The 23,181-nt window shown below is 40.4% G+C and overlaps 1 protein-coding gene across 1 annotated transcript; it reads right to left on the reverse strand.

The window, feature by feature from the left end:
- Nucleotides 1-65: 65 nt before the first annotated feature.
- alpk2 (alpha-kinase 2) lies at nt 66-20,322 on the reverse strand. Its single transcript, XM_048603322.1, has 8 exons — nt 20,254-20,322; nt 20,120-20,155; nt 19,757-19,819; nt 14,873-15,144; nt 11,600-11,688; nt 8,859-9,076; nt 8,167-8,215; nt 66-885 (listed from the first exon to the last, which is right to left on the reverse strand). The coding sequence occupies exons 1-8, from the start codon at nt 20,294-20,296 to the stop codon at nt 627-629; spliced, it is 1,029 nt and encodes a 342-aa protein (XP_048459279.1). The 5' UTR covers nt 20,297-20,322; the 3' UTR covers nt 66-626.
- Nucleotides 20,323-23,181: the final 2,859 nt, after the last annotated feature.

Consider the following 23,181-nt stretch of genomic DNA (forward strand, 5'->3'; position numbering starts at 1 on the left):
GAAATCTAAGTCAACAGATAAATTACATGGTACATAGCACCAGAAAAGCTGAATCAAAGTAAGAAAGCAGATAAGCCAAGAAATAGTAATTGGATGAAACCACATTTGATATTAAAAATACTTAGTAGGACAAGAAGGTTGAGGAAAGGAGAAGTAACAGAAGTCTGAGGGAAAATATCATGGGATGGCACAATGAATTTTTACTTTAATGCATAAAGAACATTGAGTGCAGGAAGACTGTGTAGTTTGATGGATCAGGACCTTGATGAAAGTAAATAAAATTCAGCATAGCAGTAACCACAGCAGAAGCCATAAAATTCTGCGAAACAGGTAGCAATGAAGTGAAGGACTTTGGAGACTTAAGACCATCCAGGTAATTGATCATTAAAATTCTATTCAGATTATGGTATCTTCACAAATATAGCTACAATAGCGTAGTGCAGTGTGTTCTCTTCAGGTTTAGTCCCTCCTGGATGTCTGGGATTGATGAATTTACTCTTGTATTTTTTTTTCACTTGCATTGATAAGTTTGACAAAAATCTTTATGTTAGACAATATGATGCTATATAACCATCACAAATAAGATACATGGCCCATGCAGCAGCAGAAATGATTGTTTCTAGCATTTATAAATGTTTCTGTGAAGTTTTGTCTCCAAATGTACTCTTTACAAAGCTTCTTCTCGTGCTTTGAGGACTTGATGGCATTTTCTTTGTTGATTTTGGGATTGGTTGTGATGCTTGGGTCTTCTTTGGGGAAATCTTCTTGGGTTTATATTGATTCAGAGATTTCAGACCCATCATTTTACAATATACGTTACACTGATGGAGAGCTTTGAATTGGTCAAGAAAGGAAATGGAACAGTTCCCTTTAAATCCTTTGTATCTGAAAGAGAAAAAACAAGAAATGAGATACACCACTGACCTGTTTTGTGTATTGTCCACCCTGTCTCCTGCAGCTGTGAACAGGTCTACTTGTTGGTGCAGCAGCTTCTGTGTACTTTTGTTATACTTGAATTAAAGGAGCAGATAGATTATTGATAAAGAAGTACTATCTGATATGCTGCATCTTCTGTTTTGCTTTGGAAAAGGTAGCTGCATAACTCCATCAATGGTAAAGGCTCCATCCATTGTGAATCTGAAATGTAAAGATTTTGCCTTTATCAAAATGAGTCAGAAGTGGACTCTGTCATTCAAACAATTTTTGTGTAGCTTTAAGGGCCACCAGTTGAGATTTTGGTCATGCAGTACCACAAATATGCCACTAAACTGCACTGTTGCACTTTATCACTTTTTGGTTTGTCATCATCTCTCTTCTTTGAAATAAATTTGGCTATTGTATCAATGATTATGAACTGAAGGTAGTTTGATCATCTGAATGTGCTAAATGTTTTGGGAAATATTTCAGCTGTAGTTGCACATCTTCTTGAAAATGTGATGTGTTCGGGTATATTGGTTAATCACTATCAACTTCAAATTTATAACTCTTTGGTAAAAATAATCTCTGCGTGGTTAAATATTTATCACTTTATCACTTTTTGGTTTAGTCAGTTAAATGAACTTGCCTTAAAATGGCCCAGCAAAACCTATTTGTTCCATTTGATATTTTTCTCAGCACAAGGAGAGTCAATCATTTTCTTCAAATACACCTCGCCCTGCCCTCACTAAAACAAAAGATAAATCTGCACATTCCTGATAAGTTCAGGATCTTTAAGGGATTCTTCACTTTGCATTATCTGGAAAATAATTGCTGCAATTTCTCATAATTTCCAACCACTCATGATCGAAAATAGCAGAACAGAATTTTTTTTAAAATTCTGAATTCTTCTATTCTTAAATAATGAGTATAACAATGTTCCCGTTGGTTCCCAAGTCCAAGAAAGCATACAACTTCAGTTTGCTGCTGTAAACAGGAATTTTGGGAAATGTGTTAACATGTTCCACAAAATAGCCTACTCTCCGTGGAAACGTCTGTCATCTTCTGTTTCTCCTTAGTCTGTCAAACCCTCATAAAAATGGCATAAAGAGCGGAAATTGTAAAACTCCTTTTTGAAACACAGTGCACAAGTATTATCCAATTTATTGCATTGCTCTGCTCCTTCTAAGTGATAATTGCTTGGTTTCATGACAAGGCAAGTAATTCGCTCCACAGTGCCGTACTTCATAATGTTTTCAAAATACCGGGAATGGTGGCAGTTCAGATACTATGGCAGGAAGCCTACAATTGCAGAGAGTGGTGCTTATATGGAATGGGCTGCCAGAGAAAGTGGTTGAGGCAGGTACAATAGCAACATTTAAATAAACATTTGGATAGGTACATGGATGGGAAGGGTTTAGAGAGATATGGACCAAATGCAGGCAACTGGAACTAGATGAGTGGGCACCATGGACCAGTTTGAGCTTCAAGGGCCTGTTTCCATGCTGCATTAGTCTATTACTCTATCTATGGCATGTGCCAGAACTACTTATGGCAACAATAATCTCCTGTGGAAACCAAATGGGATGGGGCTGGGGAGACAAATAAAAATAAAGCAATTAGAGGTTTTGCTACTTGCTTCCAGACCTGATCCAGCCAACTGGAATTTTAAACTGTAGGCAGAAAGATTTTTGATCAAAAAGGCAGCCATGCATTTTTTGAGGGGATTAAAGCCACAATTCAGAAAAGTCACATTTATATTGAATGGGGGAGTTGACTAAGGGACCAAATGGCCTATCTCTGCTAGGATTTTGTATGATTTTGAAGTACATCCATAAGGTGTTAGAGGTCTGAGGTTGACTTGGATTGTTTTATTGAAAGAGAGGTGTGGGTATTTATTCTTGGGGGACAATAATGGCAGTCTACAATGAGTAAACCCTGATCCTCCCGAAGTCCCAGAAGGATGTATAAATATTAAACTACGAAATTGCGTTGTGATCTATCTCATTACCAAGATAAAAAGGAGTTGGGTTCAACTATAACAAATTAATATTTCTACTTAGATACATAGTTAATGTATTTCTATGCCATAGGAAAGTGTGTCGAGGAAGCCATTTTGAGATTGCGTTACAGACTCCAGGAAAGTGGTACGTCTGATGATTGGGAACAATCTAGCACGCAACAAAGGAAGACCAAGAAACTAATAAGGAAAGTTAAAATAGCCTATGATTGTAAGAGAGCAAGGAGCATAAAGATGGACTCAAAGAGTTTCTATTGATATATAAAAGGGAAAAAAGGTTAGAAAGGATAAATGTGGGTCTGTTACACGTAGGGACAGGAACATTTATAATGGAGAATAGACAAATGGGGAGGAACTAAGACCTTAAGATGTAGGAGAGGAGTTGGGCCATTTGGCATATCAAGTCTGCCCCACCATTTGATCATGGCTGATATGTTTCTCCATCACATTCTCCTGCCTTCTCCCCAGAATACTGATCCCCTTACTAATCAAGAAACTATCTATCTATCTCTGTCTTAAATGTACTCAATGACCTGGCTTTCACACCTTCTGTTCCACAGATTCACCATCCTCTGCTTTGTGTCCGTCTTCACAGGAGAAAATGCAGAAAACCTCTGAGAAATACAAAGTGACCAAGGGCTGTGGAACTGAAAAGCTAAAATATATTAGTATTAGAAAAGAGGTGGCACTTGAAAAGTCAGCTGCAGTGAATGCTGATAAATCTCTTGAATCAAATGGGCTACATCCCAGTGTTTCAACGGAAGGTAACAAGGGAGTAATGGAGATAAGTGGATGCATTGATGGCTACATTTTATAAATCTAAAAGTTTCTGTTGATTGGAAGGTAGTAAATGTAACTCCACTCTTAAAGATGGGAGGAAGATGGAGAATGGAGAATTATAGACCTGTTAACTTGATGTCCATTGTAGGACAAATATTAGAATGTTGTACAAAGCATGTGAGAGCTGAACATTTAAAAATAATCCCAAAATCGGGCATGGTGAAAACTGATTTGTGAAAAGGAAGTCATGTTTTACAAACATGTTTGAGTTTTTTGAGGACGCCACTTGCAGCATAGATAAAGGAGAATTAGCAGATGTAGCATTTTTGGATTTTCAGAAGGCTTCAATAAGATCCCACACAGGTTAGGAATCAGTTAATAGACAGAAAGCAGGAGCATAGGAAATAAATGGAAATAAATGGATCATTCTCAGGGGTGCCAGGCTGAAATCAGTCAGGTACTGCAAGGGTCCGTGCTAAGCTCAACAGCTGTTCATAATCTATGTAAGTAATTTGGACACGGGGATCAATTGGAATATTTCCAAATTTGCTGTTGATACCAAACCACACTAAGTTTTGAGGAGGGTACATGAGGCTTCAAGAAGATTTTGACGGTTAAGTGAATGGACTGGAACATGGCAGATGGAATATAATGTAAACATCTGTGAAGCTATTCTCATTGGTAAAAAAAACACAATGAATATTTCTTAAATGGTACGACAAGTGTGGGTGTCCCAAAGGGTCAGGGTGATGCTGTCGTTGAGTCATTTGCAAATGGTATGTTGGCATTCATTTCAAGTGGATTTTGGGTACAGAAGTAAAAATGTCTTGGGGCAGTTGTATAGAGCCTTGGTATGATCTCACCTGCAGTATTAGGTACAGTTTGGTCTTCTTATCAATCCTTGAGGTTGATTTGTGAGGAGAAATTGAGGAAACTGGGTCTGTACTCACAAGAGTTTTTAGGAATGAGAGGTAATCTAATTGAAATTCAGAAATTTCTTACAGGACATGATAGGATGGATCTAAATCTGATTTGGAGGTGCCAGTGTTGGACTGGGAGGACAAAGTCAAAGGTCATATGAAGTGACTTCACCTGATGAAGGAGCAGCGCTCCGAGATATTGTGGCTTTAAATAAACTTGTTGTACTATAACCTGGTGTCCTGTGACAATTGGCGTACAATCTTAGGATGAGGGACAGGTTATTTAAGATTGTGATGACGAGGAATTTGCTTACTCAGAGTGGTGAAGCTTCATAATTCTCTACCCCAGAGAGCTGTATGGCTTACTCCTGTTCCTCTTGGAAGCTGGGAATAGCTGTGAACTGTTTTCTAGAAGAATTGCAATTTAATAGAGTGTGTGATGAGTCATGAATAACAAGGAACTTTTTATATTTTATTTGCCAACAAAGAAAGTAGTATTTAATCAGTTGTTTTTTTTTAGTCATTTGATACAATAAATGCTATTAAATGTGAAATCTTGATGCACATTTTTCAGCTACTAACCAGGAGTTTGATTCATTTTAATAGTTATTGGCCCCTATAGCGATCATAACAATACGAAATATCAACAAAAGGCATCTCAGGTGCCTTTTTTTAACAAAAGAAAGATATGGCAATACATAATTACTGATACATCTTTTTGTTATTTATGTTGTTTTATGTTGTGGTAACTTGGTGCATCAACTTTCTGTTCATTTCTTCTGTATCACATTGTATTTCAAGGTAGAGCAGATAACAGCATGCATCCCAGAGCAGCTTCATTAGTTTTAATGGGAGCTGCCATTTTCTATCAGCACTGGGATGATGCTGGGCTGCCTGTCACTGTCTGATCTAGGGGAGAAATCACATTACTGGCTACCATTGTATAGATTGAATACCTGCCATTATATTGCAGATGTGTGACTCACTACACCAAACAAGAATTGTCATCATCTCTCTTCTTTGAAATAAATTTGGCTATTGTATCAATGATTCTGAACTGAAGGTAGTTTGATCATCTGAATGTGCTAAATGTTTTGGGAAATATTTCAGCTGTAGTTGCACATCTTCTTGAAAATGTTATGTGTTCGGGTATATTGGTTAATCACTATCAACTTCAAATTTACAACTCTTTGGTAAAAATAATCTCTGCGTGGTTAAATATTCTGGGTTGCCAGTTGTACAATACACAGAATAAAGGAGGGAGGAATGGCAAAATGTTTTCTTTTAACTATTTTTTCATAAGATTTACATGCAGTTGCCAAAGCTAGCATGTATTGCCTATCTGTAATTATCCTTGAGATGGTGACACCTTCTTGAATTTCTGCACCTCATGCAGCATAGGCACCACATGAGCCTTGGCAAGTTGCTGCAGTGTATCTTGCACACAGTACACACTATTGTACTCCAAGCTAGTGACAGAGGAAGTGAATGTATAACGTAGTAGATGGGGTGCTGATCCAATGGGCTACTTGGTCCTCAATGGTATTGAGCTTCTCATGTATCGTGGGTTGCTGGCAATTGAATCAGCATAATGATTATTGGATATAACTGCAAACGTTCTATGGCTGAATAGTATAAAATTAAATGAAAATGTACAGAATCATTGATCTTTCATTGGTGAAGTTCATATTTCCTAAATAAACTCAATATTATTTAATGTTTCCTCAGGATGCAGACAAAATTGGAAATGGGCATCTATTGCTTATTGCCATTTGCAAACAGTTGATTTTATGACTGAATAGTTTGCTATTCTGAGAGTATAAAATGGTATGGACTACAGCCACGTATAACCAGGTTAGGCAGGGATGGGAGGTTCCCCCACTGGAGGATATTACTAAATCAGTGTCTTTTTACAACAATCCAGGATTCAGGTCTTTATTTTTCTGGTGTCAGATATATTGAGGCTAATTTCATAACCTCCCTTGGTAGGCTTTGATCCTATTTCTGTTGTTCTGTCGCAGCACTACACATACCTTCTATCCAACGGGACAACAGTCAAGGCAGCAGCCTAGACTTGAGTTCACTTGGGAACATGCACTGATACAACTTATTCTCCAGGTATTACCCTGGAAGTTGGAACTTCTGATAGGCAAGTGGATCCCTTCAAAAATATTCCTGACTGTGTCTTAGGATTAGAGACAAACTTACTTCCCTAGTTAGGCCAGGAAAGGTCAGAAGGATTAAAACCCTCTTTAACTGCTGGCTACCTCTAAAACTACACCCTGCTTACCACTGACACCCTCAATTATCCCCATGAACACCCAAACTTCATCCCCTCCTGATCTAAACACCTGCCCTTCGCCTAGCCATCCAACTCAGAGACTCTCTGGCTCTAACATCAATCTGTTCATTCCACATCCCCTACCCTGACCAAACCAACCCCCCATCCCACCCTAACTCCCCCCTTCCCCCACCCCCAAGACATGACACAGGCCACATCACTTCATCCCCACACAGACCCTTGGATATATACTTCCAACCTTCCCTGCCCTGCAACAACCCTCTGCTCCATTGGAAACACTGCACCCCTGTCCTGGCCACAGCCTCAGTGAAGGCCACTCAAGTGACAGTGATCACCATCTCTACCATTTGGCTAAGGACATGCATCATTGCCACCCTAAGTCCTGGGGTCCAGTGAAGTGGGAAAAGTGCAGCCCAAAAGGCAGTTGGGAAGAGGGGGAATGGAAATGCCAGGGAGGATTACGGAGCACCAGTGGGATGGGATTTGATGTGGAATGGAGAAACTTGAGGGATGTGTCGCTTCTTCCTCCCAAAATCCGAGGAGGGTGACATTCTGGGTTCTTCCCCTACCTGAACTCCACACATCTGCATAAAACTGAGGTTGGATGGGATGTGCCCTTGAATATCCTATAATTAGCAACTAAGTGTTCGTCTTAGGCCTTGCCTGTCCCATGTAACATTCCAGGCAGGAGAACAGTTTGAAAATGCTCCATTCTCTACTCTCTGTCCAGAAACTAATTCTCCATCAATCCTCAGATATTATCCCTCACTCCACAAACCCCTATGTTAAGAAATGAACTTTTGTGTGCCACCTTACTGACTGCTTTTTGGAAATCTAATTATATTACACCTACTGGCTCCCTTAATCTACTTTACAATTTGCAGCCTCAAAAATAAACTGAAAAGTATTTGTCAAACATAACCTTATGCCCACTGACATCAACGATACTGAAACTCAGCACCGAATAGGTACAAAAGGGGAGAGTTAAGCATGAGAGGAAATCAAAATTTAAACTTCCATTCTTTTGATAATATTCTTGATGGGGCTTCAATGCAGCACTTTTAAGATAGTCTTACTATTTCTGATTAAAACTTTCGCAAGTAATTTACAGTAATAACATTACAGATACATGACATCCGTCTAGCAACAGAGAAAATGCTGTTGCAGCATCATTAAGATACAGAGAATAAGCTACTGTAAAAGTACAGCTCATCATTTTCTTCACGTACCCTTTTCGACTGGTTGCTATTCCAACGTCAGTTAATTTCATTCCAACACCTACAGAGAAACAATTGGAAAGAGTATGTTTTGTTTACAAATGCTGTAAATATTCAGACAAAAGTTATTCCTTAAGTGGAAACAAAATGAAAATCTGTGAATATTGGACATCTAAAATGGTAGCAATGCAATTTAGCAGGATCTAAAAAAAAATAGGTTAACGTGAAAGACTTGTAAAGTGAGCAGGGAATGCATCCTTGCTGTCTAAAATGTTAACTTCACATTTTCTTTCAGATACTGACTATGCCCTTGTGCCAGCTGAATTTTATTTCAGTAAACAGGGAACTAATAAGATTGGCCTATCTGTGTGGGAAATCTACAATGATGATAATGCGCTACAACAGTAAGTGCAGCACAGATTGAGAGACAGAACTTGAATACTTACATTTTGACTGGATTTATACATGAAAGATAAAAATAAATCAAGGGTTATGGGTAAAGCGCAGGTGTAGCACTAATTGGATGGTTTCCTCAAAAGAGGAGTAATGGACTGAATGCTGTGTGATTCCATGGTAATTACAACATTCCTTTATATTCTTATATTGGAACAGTTAACACACTTAAACTGATCATCCTACATATCTATGAGCACGTGCTTACACATACTCTTATAAATGGTTTCAAAGCAGTACATTGTATATACCTTGCATATCTGTGACAAGGAGGTTGCCTTCTGTCCATTGATAAACCCAATGTTGAAATGTACAACATTTCAGACCGACATCAGATTCTTTCCTACCAGAATTCAGCTCTCTGCCATCCTTCATCGAATACTTAACAAACTCCCCAATCAGTTCCTCTTCTATTGTTGCATAAGGGACGTCGTTTGCTGGACAATGAACGAGATAAATGGGAATGACTCTAGAAAAGAAACATGACTGTGTAACATCTACACAGGATGTGTAACTCTTGCCACTGGGTAACAAAAAAACACTTGTTATTTAATTGCAATAACTAAAAGAACATGAACTATAATCAGAAATCAGCATGATTGTTAATTAAATTATTCAGAAATGTGTAACTGAATCATGCAGGTGAGAAGTTTCCATGTTCAGTTCTGGGCTGCATGAAGTCATCTGAAAAAGGATGGCAATGTGTGTATTAGTGGCCTCAGTATTCCTGAAATGGGAATGTGTTCCATTCTCCAGATCTAATCTATCAAATTTTGATAAAGGAATCTCGCACTGAGCAACTCACTACCTGACTCCCCAAAGCCTGTCCACCATCTAGAAGGTACAAGCTGGCAATGGAATACTCCCCACTTGCCTGGATGAGTGCAGTTCCAACAACATTCACAAAGCTTGACATCATCCAGGACAAAGCAGCCTTTTTGATTGGCACACATCCACAAGCATCCACTCCCTCCACCACTGATGCTCAGTGGCAGCAGTGTGTACAATTTACAAGTGGTACTGCAGGAATTCACCAAGGTTCCTTCGCTAGCACCTGCCAAACATTCAACCATTACCACCTACAAGGACAACAGATAAATGTGAACACCACCACTTGCAAGTTCTCCTCCAAGTACAGACTTGGAAATATATCGTTGTTCCTTTAGTATCACTGGGTCAAAATCTCAGAATTCCCATCTTAACCTTATTGATCATGTATCTACAGCACATGGACTGCAGCTTACCATCACCTTCTCAAGGGCAACTAGGCATGGGCAAAAAATGCTGGACCAGCCAGTGACATCCACCTGCACCAAATGTAATAACTGTGCCACCAACGTTCATTAAAAACGGGTCCTCTATCATTCCCATATGAAATCAGCCCATAATAAGGCAGAAAGAGTGAAGGTGGGTGACAGGCTGGCTGTAATTCAGCTCCTCATCCCTTATGTAGACCTGAATAACTGTTTTCAAACTCTTGGACTGGTATTAGATGCTGTCCCTGACTGAATGTGCTGGGACCTCTTGACTGGAGGTTACCTCCCTTGACTTGGCTGCTGGAAACCATGACAAGCTTCCTGGCTTTGTGTCTGCACTAAATGGAAAGGCAGTATTGTGAGCCTGGTATCTCCAGCTGAGGAGCAAGGTGGTAAAAGGTAAGACAAAGCAGTGATGCTAGAGTATCCAGGTAGGCTCAAAATGACCGAACACTAAGAGAGCAAGCAAACAGCTTGGTGATGCAGCCTGATCCAATCCATGAGCTGGTGCATGTCCACAAATGCCAAGTGTCCTTGCTGCAGCATTACAACCATTGTTGCTGCCGAAGCACAAGGTGCAGTGTTGAAGTATAAAAGCACACTCTCAGTGTACTGGAGAACTGCTTTGAGGGTTCTTAGAGATTGCCACTTGCCGACTACCAATGTCCATGTACATGGGGTGCATGTTGAGATACTGTTACGTGGAGGCTCATCTCAGCCAGCAATAAGCTGAAGTCATCAGGTACCCGCTCTGAGTCCCAAATCAAGAATTCTTGGCCGCTGATTTGCTTGCAGTGGATGATAAGTTAGAAATGAGGCAAGACTGGAATCTAGGCACCTTATTTAAGGAAGGATGTTAAAGCCCTGGAGAGGGTTCAAAGGAGATTTACTTGGATGATACCAGAAATGAAACATTTTAGATACAAAGAAAGATTATAGAGATTGGGCTAATTCTCCCTGGAGCAGAGAAGATTAAGAGGTGACCTTATTGAGGTGTTCAAAATTATGAACAATTTTGCAAGGGTAGGGAAGGATATTCTGTTTCCGCTAGTTGGTATGTCAGTAAGTAGGGGTCACAATTCAAAGATTTTCAGCAAAAGGGCTAGGAGTGAGATGAGGAGAAACTTCCTTACACAGAGAGTTGTTAGGATTTGGAATCCACTACCTGGGAGAGTGGTAGAGGCAGATATCATCAGCAGTTTCAAAAGTAAGGTGGATATATATTTGAAAGTGATGAAGTTAGAAGCTACAGAGATAAGACTGGAGAGTGGGACTAGCTGGGTAGCTCTTTCAGGAACCAGTAAAGATAAGATGAGTTGAATGGCCTCCTTCTGTACTGTAAAATTCTATGATCCTATGTGCCATTAATAAGGTGGTTAAGAAGCAATAATTCTCCTTAATAGGCAAGGAATCACAAACTGGCAAGAATTTCACCGCATGTCCAGAGCTTAGTTGAGATAGGTTTTGCCAGACATGTGGCTTGATTCTGCCATATTTCTTGCCATAGCCCACATTTGTTCAGGTCCATTTATTAGATTCCACTAATGGAATGTAACTTATAAGACGCGCTTGCATGGCAGCATTTTGTTGGCAGTATCAGAATTTACAGTATTATGACCATTCTCATTACTATGCTCACTTCAGTTTTTAGAATCAACGTTAATACAAATGACTATGTAGTCTGATAGCACAGTCAACTGAAGATCCACCCAGTAAAAAAAAACACATTTACTCACTCAGGAGCTTCGCCAAAGCCTTCTAATAATGTCCCCTCTGCAGAAAACATGTTGCCATATTGCCGAGCAGCACTCTGTACATGGCATTCCTAAAAGTAAACAACAAGGTTTTTTAGTCCACTGTAATAGAAACAGACATTTATCATCCTTGTGCTCTAGTTACAGTAACCATTCCTACTGTTGATACTTTTAAATCAAATCTTTGATGGCACCTTCCTCATGTGCCACCTCTAGTACCCAGAAGAACAAGGGCAGTGCTGCATGGTAACACTTCCATCCCCAAGCTTCCTTCCAAGGCCATGTAGTATTCTGACACAGGACTATATTATCATGCCATCAGTATCACTGGGTCAAAATCCTGGAACTCCCTTCCTAACAGAAATGTTGGTATGCTTGCATCGACCCACCATGGACAGTAGTGGAACAAAAACAGAAGTTGCTGGCAAAATTCAGCAGGTCTGGCAGCATCTGTGAAGAAAAAATCAGAGTTAACGTTTTAGGTATAGTGATGTTAACTCTGAATTTTTCTTCGCAGATGTTGCTGGACCTGCTGAGCTTTTCCAGCAACTGCTGTTTTTGTTCCTGATTTACAACATCCGCAGTCCTTGCAGTTTTTAAGTAGAGGTTTGAGAAGGCAGCTGAACACTACCTTCAGAAGGGCAATTAGAATTTAGCCAAAACATGTTGCCCAAGCCAGCGATGCCTACATCCCATGACCAAATAAACAAAATCAATTGAAAATAAGACAGCATCACCGCATGAAAGTTTGTACACTGATTACAACATCGGAAAAGGCCACTCAACTCAATTAGTCCATGTTGTTGTTTACCTTGCCCATGAGAAAATACTTCTAATTCCATTTGCCCACCCTGTTATGCACTTGCATGAACTTTAACCCACTTTTCCTTCATATACCTATCCAAACTGATCTTAAATGTTGACATTGTTTCTACGTCAACTACTAACCCTGGAGATGAATTCCATAGCCTCACAACTCCGGTTGAAAAAGTTTCTCCTTCACTCTGATCTAAATCTCTTAGATTTCAGCTGTGTTGTACTTTCTCCAAAACATTAATATAATTATTGTATTGCAAAGTCAATCCTGCACCTCTAACTGCAGCCTTATAAACATTCTACATAGACTTAGATCTGTTGGGTCTTACAAAATTTGATGTCAATGGAGCATAACATGGGGGCATAGGGAGGGGGAGTTGGGCTGCAAAACATTCAACTGACCCAAATCCACCCTGCGGGTTGGGTTAAAACTGAGACTTCCACATATACCCGTGTCATGTCCAGTGAAAGCATGTCATATTCATGACTTTAAATTTGTAACCTATGTTCATTTAGATACTTCTGGAACAGTCTTCATATTTAAAAATGGACACTGATGAACTGTTACGAAACGACAAGCGTTAGGTGACCTTTGTTTAGTCAAGATATACTAGCTCAGATTTTCCAGAGAATGTCCATTTAATTAAATAAAACAAAGAGCTGCGGATGCTGGAGATCTAAACCAAACACAGAAAACAGAAGAGTGACTCTGGACTGGAAACGTTAACTCTGTTTTTTCTCCACAGATGTTGCTAGATCTGCTGAGTTTCTCCAGCAATTTCTGTTCCAATTTAATTAAGGTTGGATGGATACACCCTTAAGGACCCCATTTTTGGCACTTCACTTGCAATTGTTTGAAGATTCACCTAAAATTCAAGTTCAGACTCCATGGCTATGATTGGGAACTCTAACAATGAGAAGTGGACAACAACCAATTCATCTTATGTAAGTGTGAAGGTGCTCATCCATTATCCTATTACACAGAAATAGCTTTCTGTTAAGCCTTACAGATAAACAACACCAGTTTCAATCACATGATCAAAACTAGCTTGAGATTATGTATTTATTTAAGACTAAGATAGTCATTATAAGGAAGAAACTAAAGGCTGCAAGAATGCTGACAATGACAAAGCTGTGCCATCTTTGCCTGTGAAGAACTGGGAGGCCGTAAAATAATTAGAAACCCTCTTAACCTGATTCCAAAATGTTGAGTCCATCTGTAAAAAATTAGACCTCCTGATGCCTAACTTCATGACCTGTTGAACATTCATCTGTTCAAAGGAATCCAACAGCAAGAACACCTACTGTCCAAACAATGGTAACACTTCGAGACCTGACCATATCAACTTGCAGTGGAAGGGAAGATCAACACATTACTGCAAAGTTACAGTGGGAGACAGTAAAAGCTCATGATCACAGTGCTAGATTTTTGAGAAGGATTAGTGCTCTTTCTCACTTGATACTAATTATTTACAAACACGCTTTACAAATTCTTTTGACTGTTGAGCAGGGTTTTCTTAAGGCTTTCTGGTTAGGCTGCCCAGTGGTGAGTACTAATGGGAAGTTAATGTATAGAATATTTGTGCATTGGTACTTCAAAATTGTACTGTAGTCCTAGTGACGTCATTCATCGAACTTCACAGGTCAACAAGGCTAGTGCCTATTTCTAGCAAGTCCCTGGGCTGCCCAGTACTGCTCCAAACAAAAAGGTGGCTGATCCATATGTTAACAGTAATTGAGTAGAAAGTATTGCAATGGCATTGTGCAACAACCCCAATGTACTGACCACAAAAGGCGATAGAAATCAACCCCTAATTATGTTCTGTTAAAGAAGAGAAGCTTTGTGAAGAAACGGCTGAAATAAATCTGTGGAAGAAAAAATTATGCATGCTTGCGGTATCAGACCTAGAAACATTGCATAGACGTGGAGGTAGTGGTGTAGTGATAATGTCACTGGCTTACTAATCCTAATGGTTTGAGGACATGGGTTTGAATCCTGCCATGGCAGATCATTTGAATTTAATTTGAAAAGGACTAGAATAAAAAGCTAGTCTAATCATGACCATGGAACCATTGCCAACTGTTGTAAAAACCCATCTGAATCACTGATGTCTTTTAGGGAAGAAAATCTGTCATCCTTACCTGGTCTGACCTACATGTCACTCCAGACCCATAGCAATCTGATTGACTCTTAAATGTCCTCTGGGTAATTAGGAATGGGCAATAAATGCTGGCTTAGCCAGCAATGTCCACATCTCATGAATAAATAAAATAATTGATATAATACATTGTATAATTAATATCGACTTTGTTTGACAATTCCATTTGGCATACCATTTTAAATGTATGCTGAAACAATTTTTTTATTAAAGCAGTTTTGCGTGATCCATACAGGATATTTCAAGGAGCTGCTTTCTTATGTCAATCTGTATATTTTACCTGTACTGCCAGTACATAGTTCTGTTTTATGAGCTCGCTGTTTGCTTTGGTTCCATGCGAAATGGCATTGTGAATTTTTAAGACACACCTATGTCCAGGATCGAACAGAGGTAAAAGGCCATAAATAACTTTAGTCCTAAATGCTTTTCGGTGCAATCCTTCACCAAAATGTAACTCTTCTGTTGCAATACTGCCACACATCTTGACATCAAAATTGCACTCATTTGTGAGATCCTTTTCGATTATGGGTTGTAACAACTCAATCTTCTCTCCTAAAATATAAGAATGAGAAAATAATGTTATTGTAGTTTGAGGGATTGACTATGAGACTGTGAACCCACTTGATTGGCATCTCAACACACATTAAACATTCCTACCTGCCACTGCCAGTGCACCATGGGTGCAGCATATACCATCCACAAAATGTCAAGCAGCAACTCACCGGGGCTCTTTTCACAATACCTTCCATATATGTACATCTACCTCTACTGCCTAGAACTAAGAGGCCCGCAGTTAAATGACAGCACCACCATGAGACAGTTCCCTTCCAACTCACCGGCTTGCAACAATTTCACCATTGCTTCATCATCACTCGTAGGGAGCCAATGGTCTAGTGGTATTATCGCTGGACTGTTAACCTAGAGACCCAGATAATGTTCTGGGGACCTGTTCTGGCAGATGGTGGAATTTGAATTCAATCAAAATATCTGGGATTAAGAATCTCATGATGACTGTGAATCCATTATCAATTGTTGGGGAAAAACCCATATGGTTCCCTAATGCCCTTTAGGGAAGGAAACTGCCATCCTTACCAGGTCTGGCCTATGTGTGACTCCAGGCCCACAGTAATGTGGTTGACTCTTAACTGCCCTCTGGGCAATTAGGGATGGGCAATAAATGCTGCCCAGCCAGTGATGCCCTCATTCCATAAATGAATGAATTAAAAAAAAGTTGTTGCCAAGAGCTTTTTCACGAGAAGCATGCTGAGCAACGTAAATTGTTAGAAAATATACAAGTACAACTCAAAATATTGAATGATATTTTGGGACAAGTAGCTACTGCTGAATATTCACTCGGTTAGTTTAGGCAAGTTCATATTGGGCACTGAACATTTGATGTGTGTTCATTACTGCCGTAATTGACATTCCAGTAATTCTAAGATCAAGCATTACACCTTCAACATAATGAGAAAAGAAATGCAAGTTTAATACAGTGTTTTCAATGAAGACAAACCATTTCCTTCCCTAAAGGACATTAGTGAAACAGATGGGCTTTTCCAACAATCGACAATAGATTCATGATCATCATTAGATTCTAAATTCCAGATATTTATTGAATTCAAATTTCACTACCTGCCATGCCGGGATTCAAACCCAGGTCCCCAGAACATTATCTGGGTCTCTGGATTAACAGTCCAGTGATAATACCACTAGGCCATTGCCTTCCCCTAAAGGAATTAACTCCATGCCTGTCAATGATCTTTCTCCTCCCAATCCATGGGGTTAATGTCTCCATGTTTTAGGGCAATTTTGAGCAGAACCTTTTCCCTTTTTCCCTCTGACCGCCCTTTGAGTGTTAGCCATTGAAGAGCTGGGAGAAGAGCTAATCCACCTAACCCACACATCCCTGGACATGGTGGGCAGTTTACCATGGCCAATCCACCTAATCTGCACGTCTTTGGACTGTGAGAGGAAACTGGAGCATCCGGAGGAAACCCACGCAGACACGGGGACGATGTGCAAACTCCACACAGACAGTTGACCAAGGGTGGCGTCAAACCTGGGTCCCTGGTGCTGTGAAGCAGCAGTGCTAACTACTGAGCCACAGCAGCAGGGAAGTCAATAGTTGCTGGGGCATTGTAAGTTTGACGCCTGACAACTACTGAGGTTGAATAGAACCAACTGTTGAGAAAAATCAGATGCTACATCCTCAAAAGAAAGGGGACAAAACCCTCTCGCCTGACACAGATGGCAGACCTTTTGCAGTATGTGAATGACACTGGCAATAGCGAGAAACTTGGGAAAATACAGCAAGATTGGAAAATGAGATTCTTGACATTGAGAAAACAAAGAGTCAAATTTCCTCTTAAGGCTTGAATGGCTAGTTGAGAATCTCATTTGTAAGCAATGAAGGGCCTGTTTGCATGCCTTAATATCTTATTAATTACTAATTTCGCATATTTTATATGCAAGTTGCTATTTTCCAGCAACTGGTGAAAACCAGATAGCGTTAATTCCCAACTTGAAACTCTGAGTGATTACCTGATAGCTATAGCCCATTGGCATCTATTTTAGAACTCCATCTTGGCCAACATTACCCAATACCTTAGGGCACGCTCCGTGGACAGCAGCAGCTGGCACTCTCAATCTATGGAAGTTTTTTTTATTTATTCATTGCTGGCTAGGCCCGCATTTATTATCCACCCCCAAATGCCCTAAGGGTATTTAAGAGTCAACCACATTGCTGTGGATCTGGTGTCACATGTAGGCCAGACCAGGTAAGGATGGCAGTTTTTCACTTCCCTGAAGGACATTTAGTGAACCAGATGGGTTTTTCCCGACAATCAGCAGCGGTTTCATGGGCATCATTACACTTTTCATTCCAGATATTTATTGAATTCAAATTCCACCATGAGGATTCAAACCTAGGCCCCCAGAGTATTACCTGGGTCTCTGGACTAACAGTCCAGTGATAATACCACGAGGCCATTACATCCCCTCAGCATTGGCAAAGCACTAATCATGATGTGTCTTTGACTAACTTATAATACAATTCCATACTTCAAGACTGCACTTTGGAGCTCAACATCACCTTCCATTTTAATGCTGTTGCAAGACTGCTTTGCGTGCAGCAACAGGTACCCATCTCATGCATTGAAGCAGGGTGCATCTGAGGTCTCTTAGTTTGCTCTTTTACCACTCACTCACTTTACACTTAGTTCAATGCTAACAACATCTCTGCCTTGACCTGCCTTACATTTTAGCGCATTGCCACTTAATTCAGAACTCAGAGACTCACAGTCACTCCATCTTGCCTTGCCTTGCCTTTTAGTTTCATCTAAAAGCCAGGTACCTTGCCATGTTTACCAGCAATGATCAGATAACGGGGCAGACATGTTGCTGAATGGCAAGATGTTACATCAATGTTATACTTACAGCGCATACCATAACGTGGTGAACATGCTGTATGCATTTCAAACAAGTTTCCATGTCTGAGAATCTAAAGGGAGTCATGTCTAGATCAGGCAAGGGGAACTGTAGTCAATAAAGGAGTCCTGCATAGTCAAAGGCATCATCCGATCACAGCCCAAAGGCTGCTTAATGCAATCAGGCCCCAAGGATCATGTCCTCACGGTTCAAGGAGTGAGCCATGGTCAGTCCTGTAGGTCAAATCCAAACAGTCCTGAGACTATTGGCAAGTCAGTCAGGAAACTGCATAGAGATCAGTTCATGGTTTGGTCAGTCAGGGTTCCATATTGTTCAGGAAATGGGACACGGTCAGTTCTTGGCGTTTTAATCCGAAACATCAAGGGCTGATAACAGGATGACAGTGCTGTTTTTGGAAAGTTGGGAACGTCCAGTGTGGGACTGGAGGCAGCATGCTAGGATGCAGAGATAACATGGGAAGGGTCAGGGTATTGCAGGACGGGGTGTCACTGACAGTCACCACGACCCTGGCTTCAATGGGGAAACAGTACATGACGATGTTGGCTATTAGTAATGCGGAACTTGCAACCTGAAGGGCTGGGCAGCCCTGCAGGTCTCCAGCTCGAGTTACAATGATCACTGCCATCTGGTTGGGTTGGTGAGAAAATTTGTAGGATCTGTTTGACTGCGGTTGCCATTTAATGTACAGTTTATGGTGTGTTCAACCATACTTTGGCTGTTAATTTATATTTGCCTCCTGTTAGTTCTGGATGTTAAAATATGAGATAAATGATATTCGCTGTTTATGGACCCCTGCATAATAAAATGTTTATTGGCTATTTAAAGCTATTGCTTCTTGTGGCTTTATCCACTCAATAAGCTATTGGAATTTCAAATTTTATCTACTTTTTAACAAAGGTTACTGGTCATGAATGTTCCCTCTAACCTGCATGTGCAGCTGCTGTAGGCACACTGACTGGTGTGCTGACACATTGGAAACAATGCACAGTGAGGGAAAAAAAATGATAGGAAACATTGCTGATCAATAGCCTGATAGGCAAAAACATTTGCAGATCTTATCCGGTATCATTACAGCATGGCTCTTGAAATCTTCCCTTGGTGCATGCTGGATGAGTTGGTATTGACTGGTCACATACGGCATGAAGGGCCAAGCAGAGACAGTGGGAGGCATGGGTTGGCATTGACTTGGCACGGAGGAAATGATGGGCCATGGGACTGCACTGTTTTGGCATGGAGGGTATGAAGAATCATGGTGGGTGAGGGGAGGTCGTACGGTGGCCTTCAGGTAACTGGGAGATGATGAGAGACAATCAGGTGGGTGTGATGCTGAGGTGATGCGAAAGCTACAGCACTCAACGAGTTCTAAAACAAGTCAAAGGAAATCCCAACGAACCAAGGTGGGACTTATCATCACACTGCCTTGGCACAGAGCTGTCCTGGGCACTACATACACTTTGCCATTCTACCCTGCAACTGTACTCGTCAGAGTGAAAATTCCATGATTCAGAATAAGTTTTAACCGAGGGGCCTTGGAAATTTCCTGACTCAAGTTAATCGTCTTGATATTGAAAATATGGCCCCATATTTCTACAACTAGACCATAGACAAATCAAATTAAAGGAGGCTTGTAGCAAATGGCATCATGCAGTCAATTCATTTGTAGACTGACCACATGTTAAAAAACTTACAGACATCACAGTATACATTAGTATCTCACCTGCCCCTGAATCAGGGAAAGCATGAAGATCATTGTAATTGTTTGACTCGATGCAGCCGTGCCCTAGTTATTCAAACAAAAGGTTTAAAATCAACTAATTCAGGTGGCAGGAAAATATGTAATTATTTTTCAGCAACAAACCACCATTCTTTGAAATGCACTTATGAAAAATATTGTAAAATGTCAATAGTGCTTTGAATTCTATTAAACACAAATATTCTGATATCATTCTTTATATACTTGTAGCTTTTTAAGACAGAGAATCAATGATATTAAACTGTATTCATTTGTTGTAACATGTACAACTGAAACTTTTATCTCATCTACATAAAATGTAATTTGTAGACTTAAAAAGGGCAGTACCTTCAACAACTTGATAACTAAGAAGCTCATTCAGAACTGGGGAATAAAGACAAATTGATTATCACTCCATGTGCACCTCTTCCATAATTTTATTGTAAAACTATAATCGGATATTTGGCATTTTTTTCTGATACCTTCAGTGGTGAAGTCAAACTCACAGGACACACTTCCATACATATTCTTCAAGGAGCATTGATATAACCCTCGATCTTTCATAGTAGTTTGTACTATTGCCAAGGAGACAGGACTGTCATCTCCTGCGCTATAATTTGAAAACAGTTGGGACGGTAAAGTTTGATAACTATAATTGTGATTGGAGGAATGGATTATAAAAGCATGGAACGGAATGGATTTTGTTTTTAATTGTAAAAAAAAATTGTCTTCACTATAAGATTTTGTTTCTTTTTAAATTTTCTCAAATTTGTAGTTTTAGATTTTTGAACAAAAATAAAGTGCAAAAAATGCTTTGAAAAGCAACAAATAGTTTTCATGACTCTTTACCGTGTCACATCATACATTATGTACAGTACCTAAGCAGTACTTTGGTTTAATTCTTTGTACTCTTAAAGTGTGTCCTCTTATAGTTTAAAGATCACAGAATGAAGATGATTAAAGCTCTACTTTGTTTTAAAATATACATTTCTATGAGTTTGATTTTAAAATACATTGCATTCATTAAAAACAAAATTATGCATTCTCAATATAAATATTGTTTTCTGTAGCTAAATGTCACCTCATTGATCTATATGAGATTTTTATGAGTAAAATAGGAGACATTTGCTTTCCAAGTAGTAAGTTAATTTAAATGCATGTGAATTTGAATGAAGAAAGGAACTACATAACTGAAATGTTTGGGTCTGCCAGCATAGTTCATAGAAGATCATAGATCATAGAATCCCTTGAACCCCGGTCCCTGGCGCTGTGAGGCAGCAGTGCTAACCACTAAGCCAGCGTGCCGTTATTTTTTAATCACTCATGGGATGTGGGGCTGCTGGCTGGCCAGCATTTATTGCCTGTCCCTAGTTGTCCTTGAGAAGGTGAAGGTGAGCTGCTTTCTTGAACTGCTGCAGTCCACACGTCATAGGTTGACCCACAATGCCATTAGGGAAGGAATTCCAGGATTTTGACATCGCAACAGACGGCCATATATTTCCAAGTCAGAGTGGTGAGTGGCTTGGAGGGGAATTTGCAGCTGGCAGTGTTCCCATGTATCTGCTGCCCTTGTCCTTCTAGATGGAAGCTGCTGTCTAAGGATCTTTGGGGAATTTCTGCAGTGCATCTTGTAGATAGTATACACGCTGCTACTGAGTGTCAGTGGAGGAGGAAGTGGATACTTGTGAATGTGATGCCAATCTAATGCGCTGTTTTGTCCTTGATGGTGTCAAGCTTCTTGAGTGTTATTGCAGCTGCACCCATCCGGACAGGTGGGAAGTATTCCAACACACTCCTGAGTGTAGGTATTGAAAAGGCTTTGGGGATTCAGGAGGTGAGTTACTCACTGCAATATTCCTAGCTTCTGACCTGCTCTTGTAACCACTGTGCTTGTGTGGTGAATCCAGTTGAGTTTCTGGTCAATGGTAACCCTAGGGATGGTGATAATGGGGGATTCAGTGATGGTAACACCATTGAATGTCAAAGGGTGGTGGTTAGATTGTCTCTTATTGGTGATGGTCATTGCTTAGCATTTGTGTGGTGTGAATGTTACTCATCACTTGTCAGTCCAAGTCTGGAAATTGTCCAGATCTTGTTGCATTTGAACAAAGGCTGCTTCAGTATCTGAGGAGTTGCGAACAGTGATGAACATTATGCAATCATTGAGAAACACCCCACTTCTGACCTTATGATGGAGGGAAGGTCATTGATGAAGCAGCTGAAGATGGTTGGGCCTAGGTCACTACCCTGAGGAACTCCTGCAGAGCTGTCCTAGAGCTGAGATGATTGACCTCCAACAACCATGACCATCTTCCTATGTGTACGGTATGACTCCAACCACCAGAGAGTTTGCCCCCTGAAACCCATTGATTCCAGTTTTGCTAGGGCTCCCTGATGCCACACTCAGTCAAATGCAGCTTTGTTGTCAAGGGCTGTCACTCTCATCTCACCTCTGGAATTCAGCTCTTTTGTCCACATTTGAGCCAAGGCTGTAATGAAGTCAGGAACTGAGTGGCCCTGGCAGAACCCAAACTGGGTGTCACTTAGCAGGTTATTGCTGAGCAGGTGATACTTGAAAGCACGGTTGATGATACCTTCCACCACTTTACTGATGATTGAGAGTAGACTGATGGGCCAGTAATTGGCCGGGTTGGATTTGTCCTGCTTTCTTGTGTACAGGATATACTTGGGCAATTTTCCACATTTTGGTATCATGTTTGGTGCAACATCATGGGCCAAAGGGCCCATTCGTCTGCTGTACTATTTTATATCCATGGATCATAGAATTCTTACAGTGTGGAAACAGGTCTTTTGGCCCAACAAGTACACACCAACCCTCACAGCACCCACCCAGACCCTCCTAATCTACACATTCCTGAACAATACAGGCAATTTAGCATGGCCAATCCACCTAGCCTGCACATCTTTGGACTGTGGGAGGAAACCGGAGCACCCAGAGGAAACCCACGCAGACACAGGGAGAATGTGCAAACTCTACACAGACAGTCACCCGAGGGTGGAATCGAACCCAGGCGTGTTCTATGTTCTATTGTCGGGTAGATGCCAGTGTTGCAATTGCACCGAAAGAGTTAATGGACTAATAATCCAGAGGGCTAGAATAATAATCCAGAGAATATTTAATTTAAATCCCACTGATGGCAACTGAAAATCTGAATTCAGATTTTAAAACCAACTAGAAATTTAAAAAAGCTAGTGAAGGTGGCCATAAAGCTGTTGCATTGCTGTAAAAACCCAACTGGATTATTAGTGTCTTTTATTGGAGGGAATCATTCTCACATGATCTTGACCATGATAGATTGAATGGCCTCCTCCTGTGTTGTATGTCTATATGTGACTCCATTGCCCACACCAATATGGATGTAGAAATGAAGATGATCCACCTCCACCTT

This window comes from Rhincodon typus, chromosome 1 (genome assembly GCF_021869965.1).
Source record: "Rhincodon typus isolate 14 chromosome 1, sRhiTyp1.1, whole genome shotgun sequence".
NCBI classification, from domain to species: domain Eukaryota; kingdom Metazoa; phylum Chordata; class Chondrichthyes; order Orectolobiformes; family Rhincodontidae; genus Rhincodon; species Rhincodon typus.